This window comes from Oncorhynchus tshawytscha, linkage group LG04 (assembly GCF_018296145.1).
Source record: "Oncorhynchus tshawytscha isolate Ot180627B linkage group LG04, Otsh_v2.0, whole genome shotgun sequence".
Classification (NCBI taxonomy): Eukaryota; Metazoa; Chordata; class Actinopteri; order Salmoniformes; family Salmonidae; genus Oncorhynchus; species Oncorhynchus tshawytscha.
The window spans coordinates 59999131-60024973 of NC_056432.1; the positions used below are offsets into that span (position 1 = coordinate 59999131).

The 25843-nt window shown below is 42.8% G+C and overlaps 2 protein-coding genes across 4 annotated transcripts in view; one reads left to right on the top strand and one right to left on the bottom strand.

Annotated features, from left to right (window-relative positions):
• The window catches only part of apba2b (amyloid beta (A4) precursor protein-binding, family A, member 2b), a 66496-nt gene extending 57791 nt beyond the window's left edge, over window positions 1–8705 (top strand). Inside the window, exons 7-14 of one of the 3 annotated variants that reach the window (XM_042320953.1) lie at window positions 873–908; window positions 2254–2340; window positions 3820–4005; window positions 5508–5687; window positions 6059–6271; window positions 6448–6567; window positions 7550–7690; window positions 7943–8704. In XM_042320953.1, coding sequence (XP_042176887.1) covers window positions 873–908; window positions 2254–2340; window positions 3820–4005; window positions 5508–5687; window positions 6059–6271; window positions 6448–6567; window positions 7550–7690; window positions 7943–8014 — 1035 coding nt within the window. In that variant the 3' untranslated portion in view covers window positions 8015–8704. Of the gene's footprint in view, window positions 1–872; window positions 909–2253; window positions 2341–3819; window positions 4006–5507; window positions 5688–6058; window positions 6272–6447; window positions 6568–7549; window positions 7691–7942 lie in introns of all 3 variants that reach the window. The other 2 variants (XM_042320956.1, XM_042320954.1) reach the window with 2 other exon arrangements.
• Window positions 8706–10956: 2251 nt separating this feature from the next.
• Window positions 10957–19618, bottom strand: sord (sorbitol dehydrogenase). The gene is made up of 9 exons (XM_024418802.2): window positions 19278–19618; window positions 18893–18926; window positions 18612–18776; window positions 18296–18455; window positions 18050–18168; window positions 17152–17217; window positions 16774–16952; window positions 11942–12063; window positions 10957–11650 (listed from the first exon to the last, which is right to left on the bottom strand). Exons 1-9 carry the CDS (start codon window positions 19329–19331, stop codon window positions 11485–11487), a joined length of 1065 nt encoding a protein of 354 aa, XP_024274570.2. The 5' UTR covers window positions 19332–19618; the 3' UTR covers window positions 10957–11484.
• Window positions 19619–25843: the final 6225 nt, after the last annotated feature.

Below are 25843 nucleotides of genomic sequence, written 5' to 3' on the forward strand. Positions count from 1 at the left end.
CCAAATCAAATCAAATGTATTTATATAGCCCTTCTTACATCACCACACCCTCCTTCTGGTCCTGTGCAGTTGACATACATGGTTAAGGTCTTTTTGTGGGGTTCAGTGTTGGGAAAGGGGGATTCCTAGTCAGTTGCACAGGAGGTGTGTGATTAACTGAATCTGAATCTTAACTGAATTAACAGAATCTGAATGAACTGAATCTGAATCTTAACTGAATCTGAATCAACTGAAATAACGGAATTGGTGTTTGTCAGTGTTTTCTGGTCAGCCACTCTACAGTAGGTTTCTCAATATGTTGTTTTTAGACCATTTGAAAACCACTCAGTCACCAACTGTCAGTTTTGACATCCCATTTCTCTAGGGGGATGGTGACTGACGTCAATACAGGACTAAGTCATTGTGTTGCCTTAAATTACATGTCAAGTCATCTCAGGATGCTGGGCTCTGCTGTAATTCCTCACCATTTTCTGAAAGAATGTGTTGTGGACAGGAAAGGTATGCTGAGGATGTCTTGCCTTGACTTCACATTTGAACCTGAAACCCTTTGACAGAGTATTTGCATATGCTACACTCAAGTTCCCTTTTTACTTTGATATTTAGGTGTGGTATCAACTCATTTTTGCATGTCTTTATGATTTGCTGTATTCAAAAGGAAAATAGCAACTATGATCCTTTTAATTGCCGTTTTAATTTGTTTCTGCAGAACACAGCTGTGTCATCGCTCCTCTCCCTCTCAGAGCAATGATACACCTGCTGTTTGGTTGAGTTATTGTCTCTTACTTTCTTTTACTTTCTTTACTTCCTGCCCTCTGTTTTTGCCGCTCCTCCCGTGTCTGACGACCCTGTTCTGTCCCAACGTCTCCTCCCAGAGGGTTCAGAAGGCTGCCAAAATCAAGAAAAAGGCGGTGTGTAAAAACAATCTGATCTGATAAGAACAGAGAGAAGGGCCACCTTGACTCCACCCTCACCCTCCGGCTCCCTGTTCCGTCTGTGTGTTCCGTCTGTCTGTCTGTCTGTGTGTTCCGTCTGTCTGTCTGTCTCACCCTGACACGTGGAGTGTGAGGAGGTGACTAGAGTTATGACGAGAATCTCCATAATCCCACTCCATCTGATTACCCGTCATGCATCACTGAGAGGCTGGACTGTGTGAACTCTGGGAACATCCCTGCAGCTTGTGCTCTGAAAATCAGAGCCAGCAAACGTGAAATCCATTGAGGATATTGATGATGCAAAGAAATATTCTAGCCTACACAGAATTACTACAAATTCTAATTAATACTATTAGACATATCATCAGATAAATTGCTTTATTATATATTGCATATTTAAAAAAAAAAAAATGTGTATATTCTGCTGCTCATTATACACACATCAGTACTTAGTTAATTAACCTAAATCAAACGTGATTGAATTAACACGCAGTGCGTGGTGATTAGCATGAATGCAAACCCCATGCCCGGGACTGGTATTCACACACATTCGCCAGCTTGTAATGGCTTAGCTGCCTTGTTGCGCCTACTCTCATCTGTGCCGACTCTCAACACACCACCATCATGTCGGACCTATTGATGTAAAGCCCCAGAGCCAACCGGGTCACTCTGTGACTATATTGACCAGCCCTCACTGCTGCTACCTCAAATCCCTTCCACTCTGCTCTGATGTGGATACTGACCCTGTCTGTCACAGAGATGTTTTTAATTCCACATGTATTCCATGCAGTCCTGCATGCGCAGTCACATGACCATTTATCATGAAAATTAATATTATTATATTATTAGTCCCCATTGTATAGATATAGTAGCCTTCAGAGACCCATTTTGTGTGGAACAATGTGAGCATGACCACCACTCAATAAACAACAACTACATCCTATGGCAATGCTACTACCCAATCCTTTAGTAGATATCAATGTGTTACAATGTGTTATAATTCAGATTACGAGATGGAATATGAATGTCCATTTAATGGCTGTTCTCTATGGGTGTAGCCATAGTCCAGCACTGACTGAGCACCTACTGTAAGCATACCAGGAGTCCGCTGGGGGCCCAACCTATAACACCGTTACATGATTTATGAAATAGCTTTAAAACTGCTCTCAACAGGAGATTAAAGAGGGCAGCCTGTTAACCGTGGGTCCTTGGTGAGCTCTCCTCAGCCCCCGGCCAGGGTGCTTACAGAACGGGCACCCGGGCCGCTCTCTCCTGCCTCAGGGGGGACTCTGACACACCTGTCTCTTTGATCTCCGTCCAGAGTCCAGAGGGAGACGCACAGACACTGACCGAGGTGGACCTCTTCATCTCCACCCTGAGGATCAAAGTGCTCAACGCAGACACACAGGTGAGTAGAGGTCCTGACAGCCCTGACAGGACCAATCCGATGCAGTGGGGCCATAGCCACGCAACTCCTCTCGGTGACTTTTGTGATGGATTTTGGATGATCATTTTATTTATTGAATCTTTTTTAAAATCTGATCTCCCTCTGAGTGAGGATACAAATAAATAAACGTTAAAGGCAGAAAGCCTCTATGGACAGCTGTCAATAAAGTGGGATGTAGCAGGAAAATGAAAGCTGGTTTTAAACATTCTGTATCCCAACCCATTTGATTCCCAATCCAATCCATCTGCAATAATACTTAGTCAGAAATCATCTCGACTACAAAGCCAAATGATTTAGGACACCCACACACACACACACACACACACACACACACACACACACACACACACACACACACACACACAGCTTTGAACAGTAATGCAGTTATAAATGAGGTACGGTGTAGCACTTTACTTTTGATGTCATGTCTTATGGGAACATAATGGGGAACAAGGTTGTCCAATGTGAGAGGTTCAGCCGCAGTGTTAACAGTGACGTCTCTGGTGTACAGACTAGAGTGCCAGCTGACTGACTGACTGAACAGAATGTGTGTCCCTGTCGTTGAGTTGCAGTCCGACTGAACAGAACAGAACAGCAGTGTGTGGGCTGGCTGCCTGGCACAGCCTACTGTAATGTGCTGCAATGCAGTGTCTCTCCACTCCACTCCCTGCCTGGAACAAGGCTACCTGCTTCCCACAACCATCAAGATGGGAGAAGTCCGGTTTTATGGGGCTCTGTTGGTTAGTTGGTGAGAGGTTGAAATCAGAACTGCAGCACAATGACACTTTCATGTGATTTGTCTTATTTACTATACCAATTCTACCATTTCCTAGATGGAATAATGTCATATTTCATACACACTAAGAACATTTGGTGCCGCGAATAAAAATGTCCGTGCCTCGGTTCCGCCCCTGCTGTCTGTGTGTACCAGAGGGGATGAGAACATTGGAGAACCTCAGGTTGATTAGAAGTGTGATTCCCGCACCTCGGCCTGCTGCGGAGCATATGGGCTGAGGGGACATGCATGGAGTCCTGCCACTCTGCTGAGGCTGCTCGCCATGAGAAAGGTGGAAGGTGTTGGGTGCGGTATGCACAGACAAATTGGATCATTAATTCTGCTGACGGACTAATGATGTTTCGCTGAAGAGCGTGCAGGTCGGAGCTGAGCGTTCCTGCTCCTCCTCCCTTGCTACCAGACGCTCGTGTGAAGATAAGCACCTTGTCATACTTCGCCTGAGGCTTACAAAGCACACCATGTGTTTCTTTGACTCTAAGCGTCAACTGTAATACAGTAGATATTTTAGTATTTTTATTCTGTGTATTAGTACACCTGTTGCGGTGTGTTCGGTCGTCATGATACCCTGTTTGTTGTTCACATGTATGCGTCTACGAGGGAAGGTACTAGTTGTTCGTTGTTTGTTGCTGTGGTGGTGTACACAGGAAACTATGATGGACAACGCCCTGCGCACCATCTCCTACATAGCTGACATTGGGAACATCGTGGTGCTGATGGCGAGGCGCCGCATGCCGCGCACAGCCTCCCAGGACTGCATCGAGACCACACCTGGAGCCCCAGAGGTCAAGAAACAGTACCGGATGATCTGCCACGTCTTTGAGTCTGAGGACGTAAGTGAATGCGTGTAAATGTCTGTGATCTGCCCCTTGAGGCTAATATCAAGTGGTAGAATGGATCAGGACCAGGTGAAAGGTTAGGCACAGGACATGTTTCTAAATGTCGAGGTAATGGGTTGTAACTGATTCAGAGATTAGTCACAACAACACATTATGAATGACATGCTCACCAGGAACACCCTCTGACATGTTTTAAATAAGAATTTGTTCTTAACTGACTTGCCTAGTTAAATAAAGGTTAAATAACATTAAAAAGAAAAGAAAAGATTATCCACCTCTGATAGGCCAGTCTCTCTGCCTGTCTCCTCCCCTTGCCAGCGAGTGTCTGCCCCTGCATTGCCGTTGTCCCTCTTAGTCGCCATTTCTCTATGCCTAATTAGCTGGTGTGATATAAAGGACAGTCAGTCTGAATGTTAACACATGAGTCATTTATCCTCAGCTCAGAAGGGACAATTCTATATTTCAACTATATGCCTCTCCCAACAGTGTCTTATTACTGTCTACCTATTGCCTGGTAGGCCTGATCCTTGATCTACCAGTCTGGATAAGGACAACAACTGGCTTTACTGTCCTCATTCGTTATGGGCAGGATTGACTGGGTTGTACCATGGTTTAGGTGTAGGGGATTCCTACAACTCAAATAGCAGGTTGTTTATATCGCCATGACATTTCAATCACTGGTTAACTGCCCCCCTGTCCCTCGGCCAGTGTAGATATGTTGCCAATGTGTGATATGCTGTCTGTCACAGTAATACTGCCAATTTTCACCCATACCACAGTCCAGGATGTGCTTCGTGTGTCTGTCAAAGCCCAGCATGCGGTTGGATGTCAGTTTGTTAACAGGGCAACCACAGCTTCCTTCCTTTGAAAACATATTTTTCCCTAAAACTGCCTGAGGGAAGGTAGGAGGTAAATATAGGGAATTATAGGGAAACTGGGATAGAACCACCTCTAATATCATATGATATGCAATTAGATTACTCTCCTTTTCTTCTCTTTAGATCCGCTTTTTACAATCAATACCTTTGCCATTTTATACGAAAAATGAAGCAATCATTGCACCAAGGCTACAGGCTTCATGTAACATGTTTTGGTCCATTTATATGGTTTTATTAAATGATGCCAGGAGAGAAGCTAGTTGTCAGTAATGAAGACATGGCAAATAGGTTTTGACATTTAAATCCAATGTTTATTGGACCTCATATAGTACTTGGCAACAGTGAAGCAACTCCATGTTGCTCCACTGCGTTGATTCATACCACATAAATGAATATTGATCTGTATCCCCCAGTTGCTCTGTGATGTGATTCTCCCCATTGCTGTCACTATGACAGTGTATTGTCAGTGTATTGCTTCTCTGACAAATGCATAGCTGGTTTTATTATATAGAAATATAATTACTAGGAGGGGAAAAAGCCTCTCAGACCACAGCAATTTGACTCAAACACTCATTGGTAAATTCTGTTTTGTATCCTCTCTTCTCATTGGCTCTCCAGGCCCAGCTCATAGCCCAGTCGATTGGGCAGTCATTTAGCGTGGCTTACCAGGAGTTCCTGAGGGCCAACGGCATCAACCCAGAGGACCTGAGTCAGAAGGAGTACAGTGACATCATCAACACGCAGGAGATGTACAACGATGACCTCATCCACTTCTCAAACTCTGAGAACTGCAAAGAGGTTAGACTCTCATTTAACTGTATGAGGTAACTGTATCATGGTGCCTCAGATGCACTGTACAATCTACTTCTCTGAGGACTTTTGGATGCTCAGTCAGTGACCTCTTACTTAGGATGAAAGAGTCTCTGATGACCGGTGAGGCAGTCTAGTTCTGTGGAAGTACTGCACATGGACTGAGCCAATTACCAGAGAAGCTGACAGTGGTCTTATATCCATCTGGCCCTCCTTCGTCCGCACGTTGTTTTATGTTCTTCCCACTACACCATTATATTTCTCCCTGATAAATTTTTCTCCTGCCCACAATCGCTTTGACTAGAGGCACTCATCACACTCTCTATCTCTCTTTCTCTCGCTATTGGCTGGCTCCACAGCTGCAGCTGGAGAAGCATAAGGGAGAGATCCTGGGCGTGGTCATAGTGGAGTCTGGCTGGGGCTCCATCCTGCCCACGGTCATCCTGGCCAACATGATGAACGGTGGGCCAGCCGCCCGCTCCGGGAAGCTCAGCATCGGAGACCAGATCATGTCCATCAACAACACCAGCCTGGTGGGCCTGCCTCTCGCCACCTGTCAGGGAATCATCAAGGTGCATGGACAGGGACAGAGTTCTAGGAAAAGTCATTAGTGGTTATTATGGTGACATTACATTCATTGTGTAACACTACATGAATTCTGCAATTTGATCAAATAATCCACTGACTAAACCCAGTGGAGGTTTCAGGACGCCCTCTGCTCTGTCTGACCACTGTGTTTGTCCATCAGGGCCTGAAGAACCAGGTGCAGGTGAAGCTGAACATTGTGAGCTGTCCCCCTGTCACCACCGTGCTCATCAAGAGACCAGACCTCAAGTACCAGCTGGGCTTCAGCGTCCAGAATGGGATTGTAAGTACGATCAGATCAGGCACTACATTTTAGCCCTGTGTGCAATGTCAAACCATGAACACAGTACAGTAATGTTTTCATTCAAGTCATCACTCAACAGCAAAAGGCCTTGACCACTCTTCTTTTTGTCTGTTTTTGGAATACTGTGTTCTCACGTGTAGGTTGAATAACACAGGCTGAGATAACAATCTGTGACTGGTTGAAAAATGTTTTGGATGAGATTCTGGACTACATCAATGTCTTTGTCCAATGGAACTTCAATTCCCTCAGGATGATTTCAGCGGACGTTAACTGAATAGGAGAAGACAGCCCCGTCAATTATGTTTGTTTTCTCCTCTCAGCTGGTACAGTCTAAAGAAACCAATTCTGAGGGAAATAATACCGTGTTTAAACGACACGACAGCTTGTTAGCCTATAGGTCTGTACGTATGTGATTTGCATCATGAGCGTTACAAGCTTTGGTGGGAAAAAAACATGCCGCACACACACATATTTTAGTGTGTTCCTCATACCACTTTATTTAAGTCTCTGCTGTGTTCAAGTTATCCTCTGTGGCACATTGTTTCTATGACACAAGTGGTCAACTCTTTAGAGCAATATTTATATAGCCTGATAATATCCCTTTAAAATCCAATAAGAAAAAAAGAAAAACAAATCCAGATGTAATTGCGGTTTTATCTCTTGTGGCTATCGTTGCACTGAGGCTGAAGCTAGGAGCTTGCTACTGCATACAGATGAACCTCACAATGTCATTCACAGAGCTCAAATCCCACCCTGGCCTCTCCCTATCAGGATCACACGACCAAACCCATGAACTATCCTTGACATTTTAGCAATACAACTGTTCCAGAAGATTTAATGGAACAACGTTGCATCATTGCTTTATTCCCCTTTTAGAACTGCCCCTTTCTTGTTGCCCCTGGGGTTGAGTGACTGCCATGAAGGATAATATTCACCTTCTGTTTGTCATCTTCACCCACAGATCTGCAGCCTGATGCGGGGGGGTATTGCTGAGCGGGGGGGTGTCCGGGTTGGCCACCGCATTATTGAGATCAATGGCCAAAGCGTGGTGGCTACAGCGCATGAGAAGATTGTCCAAGCCCTCTCAAACTCTGTGGGCGAGGTGAGGTTCCGTTCAGATACACAGATAGAGTTCATAAAGGAGCTCAGAGGACACCACAATCAAATAGTATGAGAATTCACAAAACTAGATTACTGGCCGAGGCAGGAATGAGCATAATATGCATTCATCAATACAATCATTAGGCTGTAAGCGTGTGCCTCTAAGCTTGATTATTTTCAATAAAGATAAAACAACAAGCGATAGATGCAAGTGCCGAGCTAAATGTTTGTTTTCTGTCTTTTCCTAAACCAGATTCACATGAAGACAATGCCAGCGGCCATGTTCAGACTCTTAACAGGACAGGAGACTCCTATGTATATATAAACCAAGGACAGATCCCATTTTCCTCCACAGAGCAGCTGTACACAGTGGTTGTTTACAGTCCAGTTGGAGAGCTCTAGGTGGACAAGATTAGCAGACTAATGAGTGTCTGAGGATGGCTAGTGAGCCAGGGATTGTCTTTCTTACTGTTGTGTCGCTGACTTATCATTTTTTTCCTCCATCTTTTCTGAGCTAACATTCATTCAACTGACACTCGCAATATTTTGCTGATGTTAATACTAAAGAGGGTCATCTGGGCAGAAGGTGTTTACTTTATTTATTTGTGTGTTTTTTTTTTTTTTTTTTTGGACGCCTCACAATGTATATTTTTATATTCATATCAATGTCATATTGTACCTGCATATTGTTTCATTTAGTTCTCTTTGCTTTATTTAATTTTCATGTAAATACATATTTTGCTAATGCGTCGGAAGTAATGGGGGAAGGGTCATGTTTGCTTTGTAAATATTTATTTACTTTTCCTGCTGGTTTGATAGCAGGGAAGAGAGCCCTTGACCGCTAAAGGACAGTTGAAATTGTGCTGTCAATATAGTTTAGATGGACAATAAAAGGGTATTTGGGAGTGACTTGGGTAATATAATTTGGTTTATATACAGTACCCGTCAAGATTTTGGACACACTCATTCAAGGGTTTTTCTTTATTTTTTATTATTTTCTACATTGTAGAATAACAGTGAAGAAAGACATCAAAACTATGAAATAACACATGGAGTCATGTAGTAACCAAAAAAGTGTTAAACAAATCAAAATACATTTTAGATTTTAGATTCTTCAAAGTATCCACCCTTTGCCTTGATGACAGCTTTGCACACTCTTGGCATTCTCTCAACCAGCTTCACCTAGAATGCTTTTCCAACAGTCTTGAAGGAGTTCCCACATATGCTGAGCACTTGTTGCCTGCTTTTCCTTTTCTCTGCGGTCTAACTCATCCCAAACCCATCTCAATTGGGTTGAGGTCGGGTGATTGTGGAGGCCAGGTCATCTGATGCAGCACTCCATCACTCTCCTTCTTGGTCAAATAGCCCTTACACAGCTTGAAAGTGTGTTGGGTCATTATCCTGTTGAAAAACAAATGATAGTCCCATTAAGCGCAAAACAGATGAGATGGTGTATCGCTGCAGAACACTGTGGTAGCCATGCTGGTTAAGTGTGCCTTGAATTCTAAATAAATCACAGTGTCACCAGCAAAGCACCATCACACCACCTCCTCCATGCTTCACAGTGGGAGCCACACATGCGGAGATAATCAGTTCACCTACTCTGTGTCTCACAAAGACTCAGCGGTTGGTACCAAAAATCTCAAATTTGGACCCATCAGACCAAAGGACAGATTTCCACTGGTCTAATGTCCATTGCTCATAATTCTTGTCCCAAGCAAGTCTCTTCTTCTTATTGGTGTCCTTTAGTAGTGGTTTCTTTGCAACAATTCGACTATGAAGGCCTGATTCATGCAGTCTCCTCTGAACAGGTGAGGTTGAGATGTGTCTGTTACTTGAACTCTGAAGCATTTATTTGGACTGCAATTTCTGAGGCTGGTAACTCTAATGTACTTATCCTCTGCAGCAGAGGTAACTGGGTCTTCCTTTCCTGTGGCGGTCCTCATGAGAGCCAGTTTTATCATATTGCTTGATGGTTTTTGCGACTGCAAATTTTTCTTGAAATGTTCTGGATTGACTGACCTTCATGTCTTAAAGTAATGATGGACTGTAGTTTCTCTTTGCTTATTTGAGCTGTTCTTGCCATAATATGGACTTGGTCTTTTACCAAATAGGGCTATCTTCTGTATACCACCCCTACCTTGTCACAACACAACTGATTGGCTCAAATGCATTAAGAAGGAAAGAAATTCCACAAATGAACTTTTAACAAGGCACAACCTGTTAATTGAAATGCATTCCAAGTACCTACCTCATGAAGCTGGTTGAGAATGCCAAGTGTGTGCAAAGCTGTCAAGGCAAAGGGTGACTACTTTGGAGAATCTGAAATATAAAATATATTTAGATTTGTTTAACACTTTTTTGGTTACTACATGAATCCATGTGTTATTTCATAGTTTTGATGTTTTTACTATTATTCTACAATGTAGAAAATAGTAAAACATAAAGAAAAACCTTTGAATGAGTAGGTGTGTGCAAACTTTTGACTGGTACTGTATATCAAGCCAATGCTAGCAGTAGAGGTTGTATGTTACAAAACGCCATATCCCTTCTGATTTGAACTTTTTCATTTTACATTAGTTCCACCTCGTCATGACAACAAGTCATGAGGTAAATGTTACTGACTAGTGTACAAGTGTTATTTTTAACTTCCTTATGTCAACACAATTTATTGGACAGCACTGTCTCTCACACATTTTAATTAACAGTTCATTCCAAACTATTGAACTCAACATTGCTTATTCTTTTGAAAATCAAACCAATGTATGAAACTTGAAAGGGTAGTTTCTATGTGTGCTATGTTCATCTTGTGTGTTTCACCCCAACAGAAACTCAGTTGAGTCGATTGTGAATGTATTGTGTTGTAAGAACTGTGTCCATTGCCATAAGCAGTATTAGAATGTCTGTACATAAAGAGAACTTTGTCTAGGATTGTGCTCATAAGCGTCACGGTTAGTCACTGCAAACATCCCCACTTCTGCTGTGTCGGGCTTCAGCCTTGAGAGAAAGATGAACAAAGAATCCCACTGTGACTGAGGAAGCCTTACGACTGAGTATTGATTTTAACATGCATTGTACTAAAAATTACATTGGGAAAATTAACATTTATCTGTGTGCATGCCTCATGATAGTATCAAGTCATTATGGCAAGATAACAATAAAATCTCAAATAAACCCCCATTTCTGTTTGATGACTCATTGGAATATATTTGTTTTACTGTGAATTGTGTCATTAGGTTTTATCAGTCAACAATTTCACGTAAACCATTTCCATTTTTTAAATATTTATTGTATGGACAGGAGATTGATTGCATTACAGTATGTGCAACACACTGGACTTGGCATACAATGTGTGAATTAGTATCTACCTCCTCCTGGTGGCAGCAGCTAGGTACTGACTAGAGGACTAGACAAAAAATTAAAGTACAATATTTCTATACATTCTGGTTTATAACAAGATTCTAAGGCTGTACTTAACAGTTTTGCCACTCAAAAACAACTTGAAATCACATGAAAGCGAAAGCTGCTGTGAGCATAACATTTTGTCAAATCATATACTTAGTTTCATACAGTAACGTCTCCAAATATCACATTTCAAGAGTGAAAGTTGCTGTTTGGGCAACAGGTAACCCGATTAAGATGTATACCTGAACATAATCAGACATTGAAATCAAACATTGAAAGTGTACAATAACATGAAGAAAAATAGACAAATAACAATAATCAACTGTTAGATCTACAGCGCTGTGGTTGTCTATACTGGCTCTCTCATTGGTCCTGGTGTTCCCAGTCCTCTTAGGGGTTCTGGTCAGTCTTGTCACACTTGAGCATGATTTTGACCCCTTGTCCCTGACGTGTGGTCTCGAAGGCCTGCACAGCCTGCTCTAGGGGGAACCGGTGGGTCACCAGGGGCGCCACGTTCACCTTCTTAGAGGCCAGCATCGCTATAGCCATTGGCCAGCTAGAATAAGAGGACACAAACACATGAACAGTAGAGTTATAAGACAACAGATAAACACAACTTGCTGCAATTGTTGGAACATTCGGGACCATATTCCTGAAGACCTCCCATTTTTGGGAAGGGCCTGTAAGTAAGCATTTCACTGTTAAACTACACCTGTTGATTACGAAGTATGTGACAAGTAAAATCTGATTTGAAGACCTACGTCCTGCGCTGGCTTCAGGGCTCTTTTGTGTAAAAGGAAACAACTTATTTTCTGTACCTAGTCAACGTGAGAGGAGGTTCACTTACGTGTTGCAGTAGCGGAAGACCCCTCTGATGTCCACCTCTCTGAGAGCAGCATTAAGCAGTGGGATAGTGGTCATCGCTGCACCCAACCCCACTAGAACCACCACTCCTCCAGGACGTGTAGCCTGGTGCAAGCATATATATATAGTACCAGTCATAAGTTTGGACACACATACTCATTCAAGGGTTCTTCTTTATTTGGACTATTTTCTATACTGTTGAATAATAGTGAAGGCATCAAAACTACGAAATAACACATATGGAATCATGTAGTAACCAAAAAAAGGGTTGTAATTTTCATCATAGGTACACTTCAACTATGACAGACAAAATGAGAAAAAAAATCCAGAAAATCACATTGTAGGATTTTTAATGAATTTATTTGCAAATTATGGTGGAAAATAAGTATTTGGTCACCTACAAACAAGCAACATTTCTGGCTCTCACAGACCTGTAACTTCTTCTTTAAGAGGCTCCTCTGTCCTCCACTTGTTACCTGTATTAATGGCACCTGTTTGAACTTGTTATCAGTATAAAAGACACCTGTCCACAACCTCAAACAGTCACACGCCAAACTCCACTATGGCCAAGACCAAAGAGCTGTCAAAGGACACCAGAAACAAAATTGTAGACCTGCACCAGGCTGGGAAGACTGAATCTGCAATAGGTAAGCAGCTTGGTTTGAAGAAATCAACTGTGGGAGCAATTATTAGGAAATGGAAGACATACAAGACCACTGATAACCTCACTCGATCTGGGGCTCCACGCAAGATCTCACCCCGTGGGGTCAAAATGATCACATGAACGGTGAGCAAAAATCCCAGAACCACACGGGGGGACCTAGTGAATGACCTGCAGAGAGCTGGGACCAAAGTAACAAAGCCTACCATCAGTAACACACTACGCTGCCAGGGACTCAAATCCTGCAGTGCCAGACATGTCCCCCTGCTTAAGCCAGTACATGTCCAGGCCCGTCTGAAGTTTGCTAGAGAGCATTTGGAAGATCCAGAAGAAGATTGGGAGACTGTCATATGGTCAGATGAAACCAAAATATAATTTTTTGGTAAAAACTCAACTCGTCGTGTTTGGAGGACGAAGAATGCTGAGTTGCATCCAAAGAACACCATACCTACTGTGAAGCATGGGGGTGGAAACATCATGCTTTGGGGCTGTTTTTCTGCAAAGGGACCAGGACGACTGATCCGTGTAAAAGAAAGAATGAATGGGGCCATGTATCGTGAGATTTTGAGTGAAAACCTGCTTCCATCAGTAAGGGCATTGAAGATGAAACGTGGCTGGGTCTTTCAGCATGACAATGATCCCAAACACACCGCCCGGGCAACGAAGGAGTGGCTTCGTAAGAAGCATTTCAAGGTCCTGGAGTGGCCTAGCCAGTCTCCAGATCTCAACCCCATAGAAAATCTTTGGAGGGAGTTGAAAGTCTGTGTTGCCCAGCAACAGCCCCAAAACATCACTGCTCTAGAGGAGATCTGCATGGAGGAATGGGCCAAAATATCAGCAACAGTGTGTGAAAACCTTGTGAAGACTTACAGAAAACGTTTGACCTCTGTCATTGCCAACAAAGGGTATATAACAAAGTATTGAGATAAACTTTTGTTATTGACCAAATACTTATTTTCCACCATAATTTGCAAATAAATTCATTAAAAATCCTACAATGTGATTTTCTGGATTTTTCTCTCTCTCATTTTGTCTGTCATAGTTGAAGTGTACCTATGATGAAAATTACAGGTCTCTCTCATATTTTTAAGTGGGAGAACTTGCACAATTGGTGGCTGACTAAATACTTTTTTGCCCCACTGTATATATATTTTATATTTGAGATTCTTCAAAACCCTTTGCCTTGATGACAGCATTGCACACTCCTGGCATTCTCTCAGCCAGCTTCATGAGATAGTCACCTGGAATGCATTTCAATTAACAGGTGTTCTTTGTTAAAAGTTAATTTGTGGAATTTCTTTCCTTCTTAATGAGTTTCTCACTACTCCCCCATATGCCATGTCTTGAAAATATGCAGACGGATTAAAAGTATGTTCATATTCTAATACTTCTGACAGCCAACTTTCTCCGCCCATAACTTTTGGACTTTATAGCATTCCCAGAAAGCATGGATTATTGAGTCATTATTAGTTTTACACTTAAGACATGACTCTGTCGTTGTGCTGTAGAATTAGTGAATTTTGTCTCTTGTATAATAAATTCTATAGATCAGTTTTCCTGGATTAAGCGTACATTTTCGTTAACTGTAATTTCGTCAGTTAAGCTTCAACATTCCCTTCATCTCGTACCAACATCAGTTCAAATCAAATCAAATCAAATCTTATTTGTCACATACACATGGTTAGCAGATGTTAATGCGAGTGTAGCGAAATGCTTGTGCTTCTAGTTCCGACAATGCAGTAATAACGAACAAGTAATCTAACTAACAATTCCCCCAAAAAACTACTGTCTTATACACAGTGTAAGGGGATAAAGAATATGTACATAAGGATATATGAATGAGTGATGGTACAGAGCAGCATAGGCAAGATACAGTAGATGATATCGAGTACAGTATATACATATGAGATGAGTATGTAAACCAAGTGGCATAGTTAAAGTGGCTAGTGATACATGTATTACATAAGGATGCAGTCGATGATATAGAGTACAGTATCTACGTATGCATATGAGATGAATAATGTAGGGTAAGTAACATTATATAAGGTAGCATTGTTTAAAGTGGCTAGTGATATATTTACATCATTTCCCATCAATTCCCATGATTAAAGTGGCTGGAGTAGAGTCAGTGTCATTGACAGTGTGTTGGCAGTAGCCACTCAATGTTAGTGGTGGCTGTTTAACAGTCTGATGGCCTTGAGATAGAAGCTGTTTTTCAGTCTCTCGGTCCCGGCTTTGATGCACCTGTACTGACCTCGCCTTCTGGATGACAGCGGGGTGAACAGGCAGTGGCTCGGGTGGTTGATGTCCTTGATGAGCTTTATGGCCTTCCTGTAGCATCGGGTGGTGTAGGTGTCCTGGAGGGCAGGTAGTTTGCCCCCGGTGATGCGTTGTGCAGACCTCACTACCCTCTGGAGAGCCTTACGGTTGAGGGCGGTGCAGTTGCCATACCAGGCGGTGATACAGCCCGCCAGGATGCTCTCGATTGTGCATCTGTAGAAGTTTGTGAGTGCTTTTGGTGACAAGCCAAATTTCTTCAGCCTCCTGAGGTTGAAGAGGCGCTGCTGCGCCTTCCTCACGATGCTGTCTGTGTGAGTGGACCAATTCAGTTTGTCTGTGATGTGTATGCCGAGGAACTTAAAACTTGCTACCCTCTCCACTACTGTTCCATCGATGTGGATGGGGGTGTTCCCTCTGCTGTTTCCTGAAGTCCACAATCATCTCCTTAGTTTTGTTGACGTTGAGTGTGAGGTTATTTTCCTGACACCACACTCCGAGGGCCCTCACCTCCTCCCTGTAGGCCGTCTCGTCGTTGTTGGTAATCAAGCCTACCACTGTTGTGTCGCCCGCAAACTTGATGATTGAGTTGGAGGCGTGCGTGGCCACGCAGTCGTGGGTGAACAGGGAGTACAGGAGAGGGCTCAGAACGCACCCTTGTGGGGCCCCAGTGTTGAGGATCAGCGGGGAGGAGATGTTGTTGCCTACCTTCACCACCTGGGGGCGGCCCGTCAGGAAGTCCAGTACCCAGTTGCACAGGGCGGGGTCGAGACCCAGGGTCTCGAGCTTGATGACGAGCTTGGAGGGTACTATGGTGTTGAATGCCGAGCTGTAGTCGATGAACAGCATTCTCACATAGGTATTCCTCTTGTCCAGATGGGTTAGGGCAGTGTGCAGTGTGGTTGAGATTGCATCGTCTGTGGACCTATTTGGGCGGTAAGCAAATTGGAGTGGGTCAAGGGTGTCAGGTAGGGTGGAGGTGATATGGTCCTTGACTAGTCTCTCAAAGCACTTCATGATGACGGATGTGAGTGCTACGGGCGGTAGTCGTTTAGCTCAGTTACCTTAGCTTTCTTGGGAACAGGAACAATGGTGGCCCTCTTGAAGCATGTGGGAACAGCAGACTGGTATAGGGATTGGTTGAATATGTCCGTAAACACACCGGCCAGCTGGTCTGCGCATGCTCTGAGGGCGCGGCTGGGGATGCCGTCTGGGCCTGCAGCCTTGCGAGGGTTAACACGTTTAAATGTCTTACTCACTTCGGCTGCAGTGAAGGAGAGACCGCATGTTTTCGTTGCAGGCCGTGTCAGTGGCACTGTAATGTCCTCAAAGCGGGCAAAAAAGTTATTTAGTCTGCCTGGGAGCAAGACATCCTGGTCCGTGACTGGGCTGGGTTTCTTCCTGTAGTCCGTGATTGACTGTAGACCCTGCCACATGCCTCTTGTGTCTGAGCCGTTGAATTGAGATTCTACTTTGTCTCTGTACTGGCGCTTAGCTTGTTTGATAGCCTTACGGAGGGAATAGCTGCACTGTTTGTATTCAGTCATGTTACCAGACACCTTGCCCTGATTAAAAGCAGTGGTTCGCGCCTTCAGTTCCACACGAATGCTGCCATCAATCCACGGTTTCTGGTTAGGGAATGTTTTAATCGTTGCTATGGGAACGACATCTTCAACGCACGTTCTAATGAACTCGCACACCGAATCAGCGTATTCGTCAATGTTGTTGTCTGACGCAATACGAAACATCTCCCAGTCCACGTGATGGAAGTTCTTTGTCATGGTTCCAATAGTTTGTTTTTTTCTAAGAGAAAACTGCAACATTTCACAGTACAGTATTTCCATGGGCTCTAATATCACTCTTGTGGCTGTACTTACATAAATGGCAGTTTGGACACTGCTCTCCACACCGGTGCACTCAATGGTGATATGAGGCTGTGCTTCCAGCATTCCCTCCACTCTCTTTGCCAGCTCCTCAGGCCCATCCTCTCTCTTCACAGTCAGAGGGAAGTCTGCTCCCAGCTCCTTCGCCATGACCAGGCGATCTGCTGACAGGTCTGAAACAGGAAGGACAAAAAGAATACTGTGGCAGTCCCTACTATATTGGGCCAGCACACAGTATTACTAATGTACCCACATGTATACCTTTTCACTTCGAAGCCCTTTCAAAAGAAGGAAGTCCCTGGTAGACAATTCTGATTTGAGTGAAACAAAATGGATCCCATAAAGAGTGTATTATTACACCCTGTGCCTTACCAGATATGACCACCTGTGAGGCACCCATAGCCTTGGCCACCAGCAGACAGACCAGCCCAATTGGTCCTGTGATAGGGAAAAGAGAAACGAGAGAGATGCTTATGTTGAATGTGGACATGTTAATTGTTAGTTTGGACACTGCTCTCCATGCCGATGCACTCGATGGGGATATGAGGCTGTGCTAGTAACCTTACAGGATATTTTTCAACTTAGCTGGTCATTGTGAAACTGTGTGCATGAGGGCTAGAAGTGATGACATGAGGGGTCGGTATAGGAAATAGTACGTACGCCTTGTCTGAGCCAGAAGGGCCCATAGGGCAGGAGCCTATCGCCTGATTCAGTAGCTTGAGGCAGCTTGATGTAAAAGTACACTCCCTGGACAGGACGCTAGTGTATCGCAGGGCCTATATGGAAAATACATCTATCATTAACTAAAAAGCAAGAGCTGATCTTTATTTAACCAACCCTTTCATTCATTCATTAATGAATGTTTAGGTATTTACATGTGTTAATTGTTTATAAAGCATGCTCGCTTACCAGAAGAGTAGATTTGTTAAATATCAAGTCTGTTACTACAGGTGTTTAAGTTCATTGGGTTTCCCCACTGTTTATTATGCTGTGTCAACATGATTCACACTTTTGTAACTAAACCACATTCTTTAATTTCCAAACTTGCATGGGCATGTTAGTGGAATGTAACAACCTCCATACTTCTAATTGGCTGTATATTCTGCAAAGTTACATTTAATTGTATTTCATTTGATCATGTCTTGTAGTAGTTGAATGACTGGACATAAAACCTGAATAGCTGCAACTGCAAAATTGTCACACTTCATGGGTCCAAGCTGCAGTAACAGTAAATAACAGTAACAATGAATGACAGCCGAGCTTTACCTACCTGCCCCACAGATCAGTACACTGCTGCCCAGGGTCACTCCAGCTCTGCGGCAGGCATGAATACCCACAGACAGGGGCTCAATCAGGGCCCCCTCCTCATATGTCACATTGTCAGGCAACCTATTCATACACAGAAACAGAGAGAACTTAAGCAATGTAGGTTTGTCATGTTACCCCCAATGTTCTACAATGGCAGTATGCTGACAGTTAACTGTCCTTGTAGATAAAGTAGAAATAATGAACTCACTTGTAACAGAAGTTGGCACTGTGTTTGTAAAATCTGCACAAATTCCCATCATCAGGGGGTGTGGCACAGAAGAAGATGGTGGGGGAAAGATTGTAGTTTCCTGATTTGAAGAACTCATCCATCTCGCGAGGGACACCTGGCTCTACAGCGACTCTATCCCCTAATTATCCAACACAAATTAATAATTGACACAGATAACCCAAAGTTGCATTATCTGATCAATGTTTTTTTAAACTGATGAACTGCATTAAAAGCAAAACATAACCTCATTGAATCAACTCAGTACTTCCTTCTCACATGCTTGCACAGTTCTTACCTTCTTTGAGGTTCTTCACTGCTGAGCCCACCTTCACCACCCGACCAGCAGCCTCATGCCCCAGCACCATGGGCTTCTTTACCACAAAGTCACCTATGCGTCCATTTTGCCAGTAGTGCACATCCGACCCACAGATCCCAACTGAATGCATCTGAAGCAACACCTCTGAATAAAGGAAAGACAAGCAATTGCTCCACAGGATACACCCTAACTGTACACAAAAAAAAAGAAATGCAGAACTATACTGTACAAGCCGTCTGGATACTACATTGTTCCTATACCATTTGGACCTGGTTCAGGGATGGGTCGTTGTTCCTGTAAGAAATCAATCATCACAATTAGCCCGACCATTCAAATAATCAATCGCAATTATTTCTCCATTCATACTGGCATTCCCCCATGTTCACGAGTAGTGTCCCGCAACCAGACATTTAAATTACCATTTATATTAAAGCATCTTACTTTTACTTGTAAATTTCAAAAGTCAGTCAAAATGGTTAATATTATAAATGGTCATTTATATGGCTAGTTCCGGGACGAAGCTATGCCATGAGCAGATGAGCTAACTAACGTTAGCAACTTTCTGATATTGACCGAATGCTGCAGTTTTCATGAAATCTCGATCTGCTTACATCATCATGACATAGTTATAAACTACTTTATTACCAGTCTGAGGTCGCCCTGGGAATGCAACACCACGGACAGGTTTTCTTTTTCCATGTTGTATTCACTCAAAGACAACTACAGTGTGAATAAAATCAGAAATCTTGTAAAATGCTTGTTTGGTCTGTGCAGGGCTCAAAGTGCATCTTCCTGCTGCTAGGTGGGCAGTCGACAAAACAAAACATGTGATTGGCGTCCCGTTGGAGAGAACATGCCATTATAGCAAAGAAGGAAGAGTCGAATTGAGCTATTCTTAAATTTGAACTAAAAGTGTATTGCTATTTCGTAACTATTTTATTAATCGAATCTGACTTATTCTAATGATTTATACGTTGATAATGGTGTAAGACTATGAAATGCCTGCGTCGCATTTGAGCTAACCCAGAGCGCTCTGATTTGTCACATAATTGCAGTGCCTGGTAAATGGACCAATCACAGGTCTTGTTTCCGGGGGCGGCAATGAGGTTGAAGACACAGGAAATGTTTCTATGGAGACAAATATTAAAGACGTCGGAATCGGTGGTCTGAATAAGACTCACCCACAGATAGAACAGATATTTCACCGGATGTATAAATGTGAAGAATCTTTGACTCAAATGTCTGTCCGTCTGCTTTGTACATAGTGTATTTGGCTTTTGAAAACGATATGGTTGTTGAATGTGCTCGCAAACATTTGGAAAAGTTCAATATTAGTCACCCATGTCAAGTTGTACTTCCACCTACAACACTAACCAAAATAAAACAAAGTTGTTTTTGAATGACAACTGTCTTCTCTTCCCTTCAAACGAGGTAAGCAAGACTGAAAAAAATAACTTTCAATGAAGATGTTAGCCCAATTTTCCACATTATCCATAGGCCGGCCTACATAGCACCACTCATGGTGAAAAGTTGTACAAATGCATAGCATTAAAATCTTGCCAATTAGAAATTACTTTCTTGTGAAGATCCTGCATTTAGAACAGCTTGAGGAACTGGTTCTTGATGGGAACCAGCTAACTATGCTGCCAATTGCCATTGGATGTCTGAGGAACCGTATGATCCTAGGAGTCAATGATCCTATATACAGTGGGGCAAAAAAAATATTTAGTCAGACACCAATTGTGCAAGTTCTCCCACTTAAAAAGATGAGAGAGGCCTGTAATTTTCATCATAGGTACACTTCAACTATGACAGACAAAATGAGAAAAGAAATCCAGAAAATCACATTGTAGGATTTTTTAATGAATTTATTTGCAAATTATGGTGGAAAATAAGTATTTGGTCACCTACAAACAAGCAAGATTTCTGGCTCTCACAGACCTGTAACTTCTTCTTTAAGAGGCTCCTCCTGTCCTCCACTCGTTACCTGTATTAATGGCACCTGTTTGAACTTGTTATCAGTATAAAAGACACCTGTCCCCAACCTCAAACAGTCACACTTCAAACTCCACTATGGCCAAGACCAAAGAGCTGTCAAAGGACACCAGAAACAAAATTGTAGACCTGCACCAGGCTGGGAAGACTGAATCTGCAATAGGTAAGCAGCTTGGTTTGAAGAAATCAACTGTGGGAGCAATTATTAGGAAATGGAAGACATACAAGACCACTGATAATCTCCCTCGATCTGGGGCTCCACGCAAGATCTCACCCTGTGGGGTCAAAATGATCACAAGAACGGTGAGCAAAAATCCCAGAACCACACGGGGGGACCTAGTGAATGACCTGCAGAGAGCTGGGACCAAAGTAACGCCTACCATCAGTAACACACTACGCCGCCAGGGACTCAAATCCTGCAGTGCCAGACGTGTCCCCCTGCTTAAGCCAGTACATGTCCAGGCCCGTCTGAAGTTTGCTAGAGAGCATTTGGATGATCCAGAAGATTGGGAGAATGTCATATGGTCAGATGAAACCAAAATAGAACTTTTTGGTAAAAACTCAACTCGTTGTGTTTGGAGGACAAAGGATGCTGAGTTGCATCCAAAGAACACCATACCTACTGTGAAGCATGGGGGTGGAAACATCATGCTTTGGGGCTGTTTTTCTGCAAAGGGACCAGGACGACTGATCCGTGTAAAAGAAAGAATGGGACCATGTATCGTGAGATTTTGAGTGAAAACCTCCTTCCATCAGCAAGGGCTTTGAAGATGAAACGTGGCTGGGTCTTTCAGCATGACAATGATCCCAAACACACCGCCCAGGCAATGAAGGAGTGGCTTCGTAAGAAGCATTTCAAGGTCCTGGAGTGGCCTAGCCAGTCTCCAGATCTCAACCCCATAGAAAATCTTTGGAGGGAGTTGAAAGTCTGTGTTGCCCAGCAACAGCCCCAAAACATCACTGCTCTAGTGGAGATCTGCATGGAGGAATGGGCCAAAATACCAGCAACAGTGTTCGAAAACCTTGTGAAGACTTACAGAAAACATTTGACCTCTGTCATTGCAACAAAGAGTATAACAAAGTATTTGAGTATATAACAAAGTATTGAGATAAACTTTTGTTATTGACCAAATACTTATTTTCCACCATAATTTGCTATTAAATTCATTAAAAATCCTACAATGTGATTTTCTGGATTTTTTGTCTCATTTTGTCTGTCATAGTTGAAGTGTACCTATGATGAAAATTACAGGCCTCTCATCTTTTTAAGTGGGAGAACTTGCACAATTGGTGGCTGACTAAATACTTTTTTGCCCCACTGTATGTGCCTTGGGAGACCTGACAGAGCTGCGGGTGCTGTGGGCTGCGTCCTGTGGTCTAATGATGCTGCCTTCCTCCATCAGAAAACTCAACATGTTACAAAAACTTGGTCTGAACAATAACGCAATCACTGAACTGCCTCCTGACCTACATTGGTTGAACCTGCAGGCAATGAACTAAAGGCTCTTCCAGATTAAATCAATAACTTTTTCAACTTGGACAGAATCAGTTTTGAGCATGTGCCCAAATCACTGTCAGGTCAGTGATTTCATGTGCATTCAACTGATCATTGAGTCTCTTTACAGTATATCTGCAGAGAGAAGTTGCTAAAAGCAAACGCAATATTATTGTTGTACTATTAGCCTAGATGCATAATCAATTAAATATTTTCTACAGATATGACAAGTTTTCAAGTCATGAGTATGAAGTTCAATGACATTACGTCACTGGAAGATGACCTGATCCTTGGATTTAACGGAATGACTACCACTCAGACACAAACCACATCATTGGTCCTCAATGATGTCACCATTGCCCTTGATTCTAAGAAATGTTGTGCTGCTATTTTTATTTACTTGGCCAAAGCTTTTGATATGGTAGACCATTCCATTCTTGTGGGCTGGCTAAGGAGTATTGGTAGGGGTGTTTGGCCTGATTTGTTAACTACCTCTCTCAAAGAGTGCAGTGTATAAAGTCAGAACATCTGCTGTCTCAGCCACTGCCTGTCACCAAGGGAGTACAAGGCTCAATCCTAGGCCCCACACTCTTCTCAATTTACATCAACAACATAGCTCAGGCAGTAGGAAGCTCTCATCCATTTATATGCAAATGATAGTCTTATACTCAGCTGGCCCCTCCCCGGATTTTGTGTTTAACACTCTACAACAAAGCTTTCTAAGTGTTCAACAAGCTTTCTCTGCCCTTAACCTTGTTCGGAACACCTCCAAAACAAAGGTCATGTGGTTTGGTAAGAAGAATGCCCCTCTCCCCACAGGTGTGATTACTACCTCTGATGGTTTAGAGCTTGAAATAGTCACCTCATACAAGTACTTGGGAGTATGGCTAGACGGTACACTGTCCTTCTCTCAGCACATATCAAAGCTGCAGGCTAAAGTAAAATCTATACTTGGTTTCCTCTATTGTAATCGCTCCTCTTTCACCCCAGCTGCCAAACTAACCCTAATTCAGATGACCATCCTACCCATGCTAGATTATGGAGATGTCATTTATAGATCGGCAGGTAAGGGTGCTCTCGGGCAGCTAGATGTTCTTTACCATTCGGCCATCAGAATTTCCACCAATGCTCCTTATAGGACACATCACTGCACTCTATACTCCTCTATAAACTGGTAATCTCTGTATATCAGTCGCAAGACTGGTTGATGCTTATTTATAAAACCCTCTTAGGCCTCACTCCCCCCTATCTGAGATATTTACTGCAGCCCTCATCCTCCACATACAACACCCGTTCTGCCAGTCACATTCTGTTAAATGTCCCCAAAGCACACACATTCCTGGGTCGCTCGTCTTTTCAGTTCGCTGCAGCTAGCATCTGAAACGAGCTGCAACAAACACTCAAACAGGACAGTTTTATCTCAATCTCTTCATTCAAAGACTCAATCATGGACACTCTTACTGACAGTTGTGGCTGCTTTGTATGATGTACAGTGCCTTGCGAAAGTATTCGGCCCCCTTGAACTTTGCAACCTTTTGCCACATTTCAGGCTTCAAACATAAAGATATAAAACTGTATTTTTTTTGTGAAGAATCAACAACAAGTGGGACACAATCATGAAGTGGAATGACATTTATTGGATATTTCAAACTTTTTTAACAAATCAACAACTGAAAAATTGGGCGTGCAAAATTATTCAGCCCCCTTAAGTTAATACTTTGTAGCGCCACCTTTTGCTGCGATTACAGCTGTAAGTCGCTTGGGGTATGTCTCTTATCAGTTTTGCACATCGAGAGACTGAACTTTTTTCCCATTCCTCCTTGCAAAACAGCTCGAGCTCAGTGAGGTTGGATGGAGAGCATTTGTAAACAGCAGTTTTCAGTTCTTTCCACAGATTCTCGATTGGATTCAGGTCTGGACTTTGACTTGGCCATTCTAACACCTGGATATGTTTATTTTTGAACCATTCCATTGTAGATTTTGCTTTATGTTTTGGATCATTGTCTTGTTGGAAGACAAATCTCCATCCCAGTCTCAGGTCTTTTGCAGACTCCATCAGGTTTTCTTCCAGAATGGTCCTGTATTTGGCTCCATCCATCTTCCCATCAATTTTAACCATCTTCCCTGTCCCTGCTGAAGAAAAGCAGGCCCAAACCATGATGCTGCCACCACCATGTTTGACAGTGGGGATGGTGTGTTCAGGGTGATGAGCTGTGTTGCTTTTACGCCAAACATAACGTTTTACATTGTTGCCAAAAAGTTCAATTTTGGTTTCATCTGACCAGAGCACCTTCTTCCACATGTTTGGTGTGTCTCCCAGGTGGCTTGTGGCAAACTTTAAACAACACTTTTTATGGATATCTTTAAGAAATGTCTTTCTTCTTGCCACTCTTCCATAAAGGCCAGATTTGTGCAATATACGACTGATTGTTGTCCTATGGACAGTCTCCCACCTCAGCTGTAGATCTCTGCAGTTCATCCAGAGTGATCATGGGCCTCTTGGCTGCATCTCTGATCAGTCTTCTCCTTGTATGAGCTGAAAGTTTAGAGGGACGGCCAGGTCTTGGTAGATTTGCAGTGGTCTGATACTCCTTCCATTTCAATATTATCGCTTGCACAGTGCTCCTTGGGATGTTTAAAGCTTGGGAAATCTTTTTGTATCCAAATCCGGCTTTAAACTTCTTCACAACAGTATCTCGGACCTGCCTGGTGTGTTCCTTGTTCTTCATGATGCTCTCTGCGCTTTTAACGGACCTCTGAGACTATCACAGTGCAGGTGCATTTATACGGAGACTTGATTACACACAGGTGGATTGTATTTCTCATCATTAGTCATTTAGGTCAACATTGGATCATTCAGAGATCCTCACTGAACTTCTGGAGAGAGTTTGCTGCACTGAAAGTAAAGGGGCTGAATAATTTTGCACGCCCAATTTTTCAGTTTTTGATTTGTTAAAAAAGTTTGAAATATCCAATAAATGTCGTTCCACTTCATGATTTTGTCCCACTTGTTGTTGATTCTTCACAAAAAATACAGTTTTATATCTTTATGTTTGAAGCCTGAAATGTGGCAAAAGGTCGCAAAGTTCAAGGGGGCCGAATACTTTCGCAAGGCACTTTATTGTTTCTACCTTCTTGCCCTTTGTGCTGTTGTCTGTGCCAAATAATGTTTGTACCATGTTTTGTGCTGCTGCCATGTTGTGTTACTACCATGTTGTTGTCATGTTGTGTTGCTACCATGCTGATGCTGTGTTGTCATGTGGTGCTGCCATGCTATCTCTTTTTATGTAGTGTTGTGTTGTCTCTCTTGTCGTGGTGTGTTTTGTCCTATATTTTAATATTTTAAAACCCAGCCCCCGTCCCCGCAGGAGGCCTTTTGCCCATTGGTAGGTCGTCATTGTACCGGTTCTTAACTGACTTGCCTAGTTAAATAAAATACAAATAAATTGGAAGGTAACAAGCAAAAGGCTGGGTCAAAATATCTACTGATTCAAGTATGGAACTTGTGATTGTTCTTCAATGTGTTGATTAAGTATTGACTGCAAACCAGTCTGTTTCAGGTGTGCTATATGTATGTGTTGGTAACCATTTAGTTTTGATTTTCTATGCTTCATGCAGGGTTTGGACTTCATTTTGCTGGGAAAAGTGAACGAAGCAGAGACAGATATTTCTGATTCATAACACACTGTATATCTCATCATGTCTGTGTAAATAAAAATAT

Coding starts and splice junctions, on each gene's coding strand:
- sord (XM_024418802.2), bottom strand. CDS start 19,331: ATGGAAAAAGAAAACCTGTCCGTGGTGTTGCATTCCCAGGGCGACCTC. Junction 18,927..19,277: donor CCCAGGGCGACCTCAGACTG/GTAATAAAGTAG, acceptor GATTTCTTACAG/GAACAACGACCCATCCCTGA. Junction 17,218..18,049: donor TGTACTGATCTGTGGGGCAG/GTAGGTAAAGCT, acceptor TCCCTATCACAG/GACCAATTGGGCTGGTCTGT.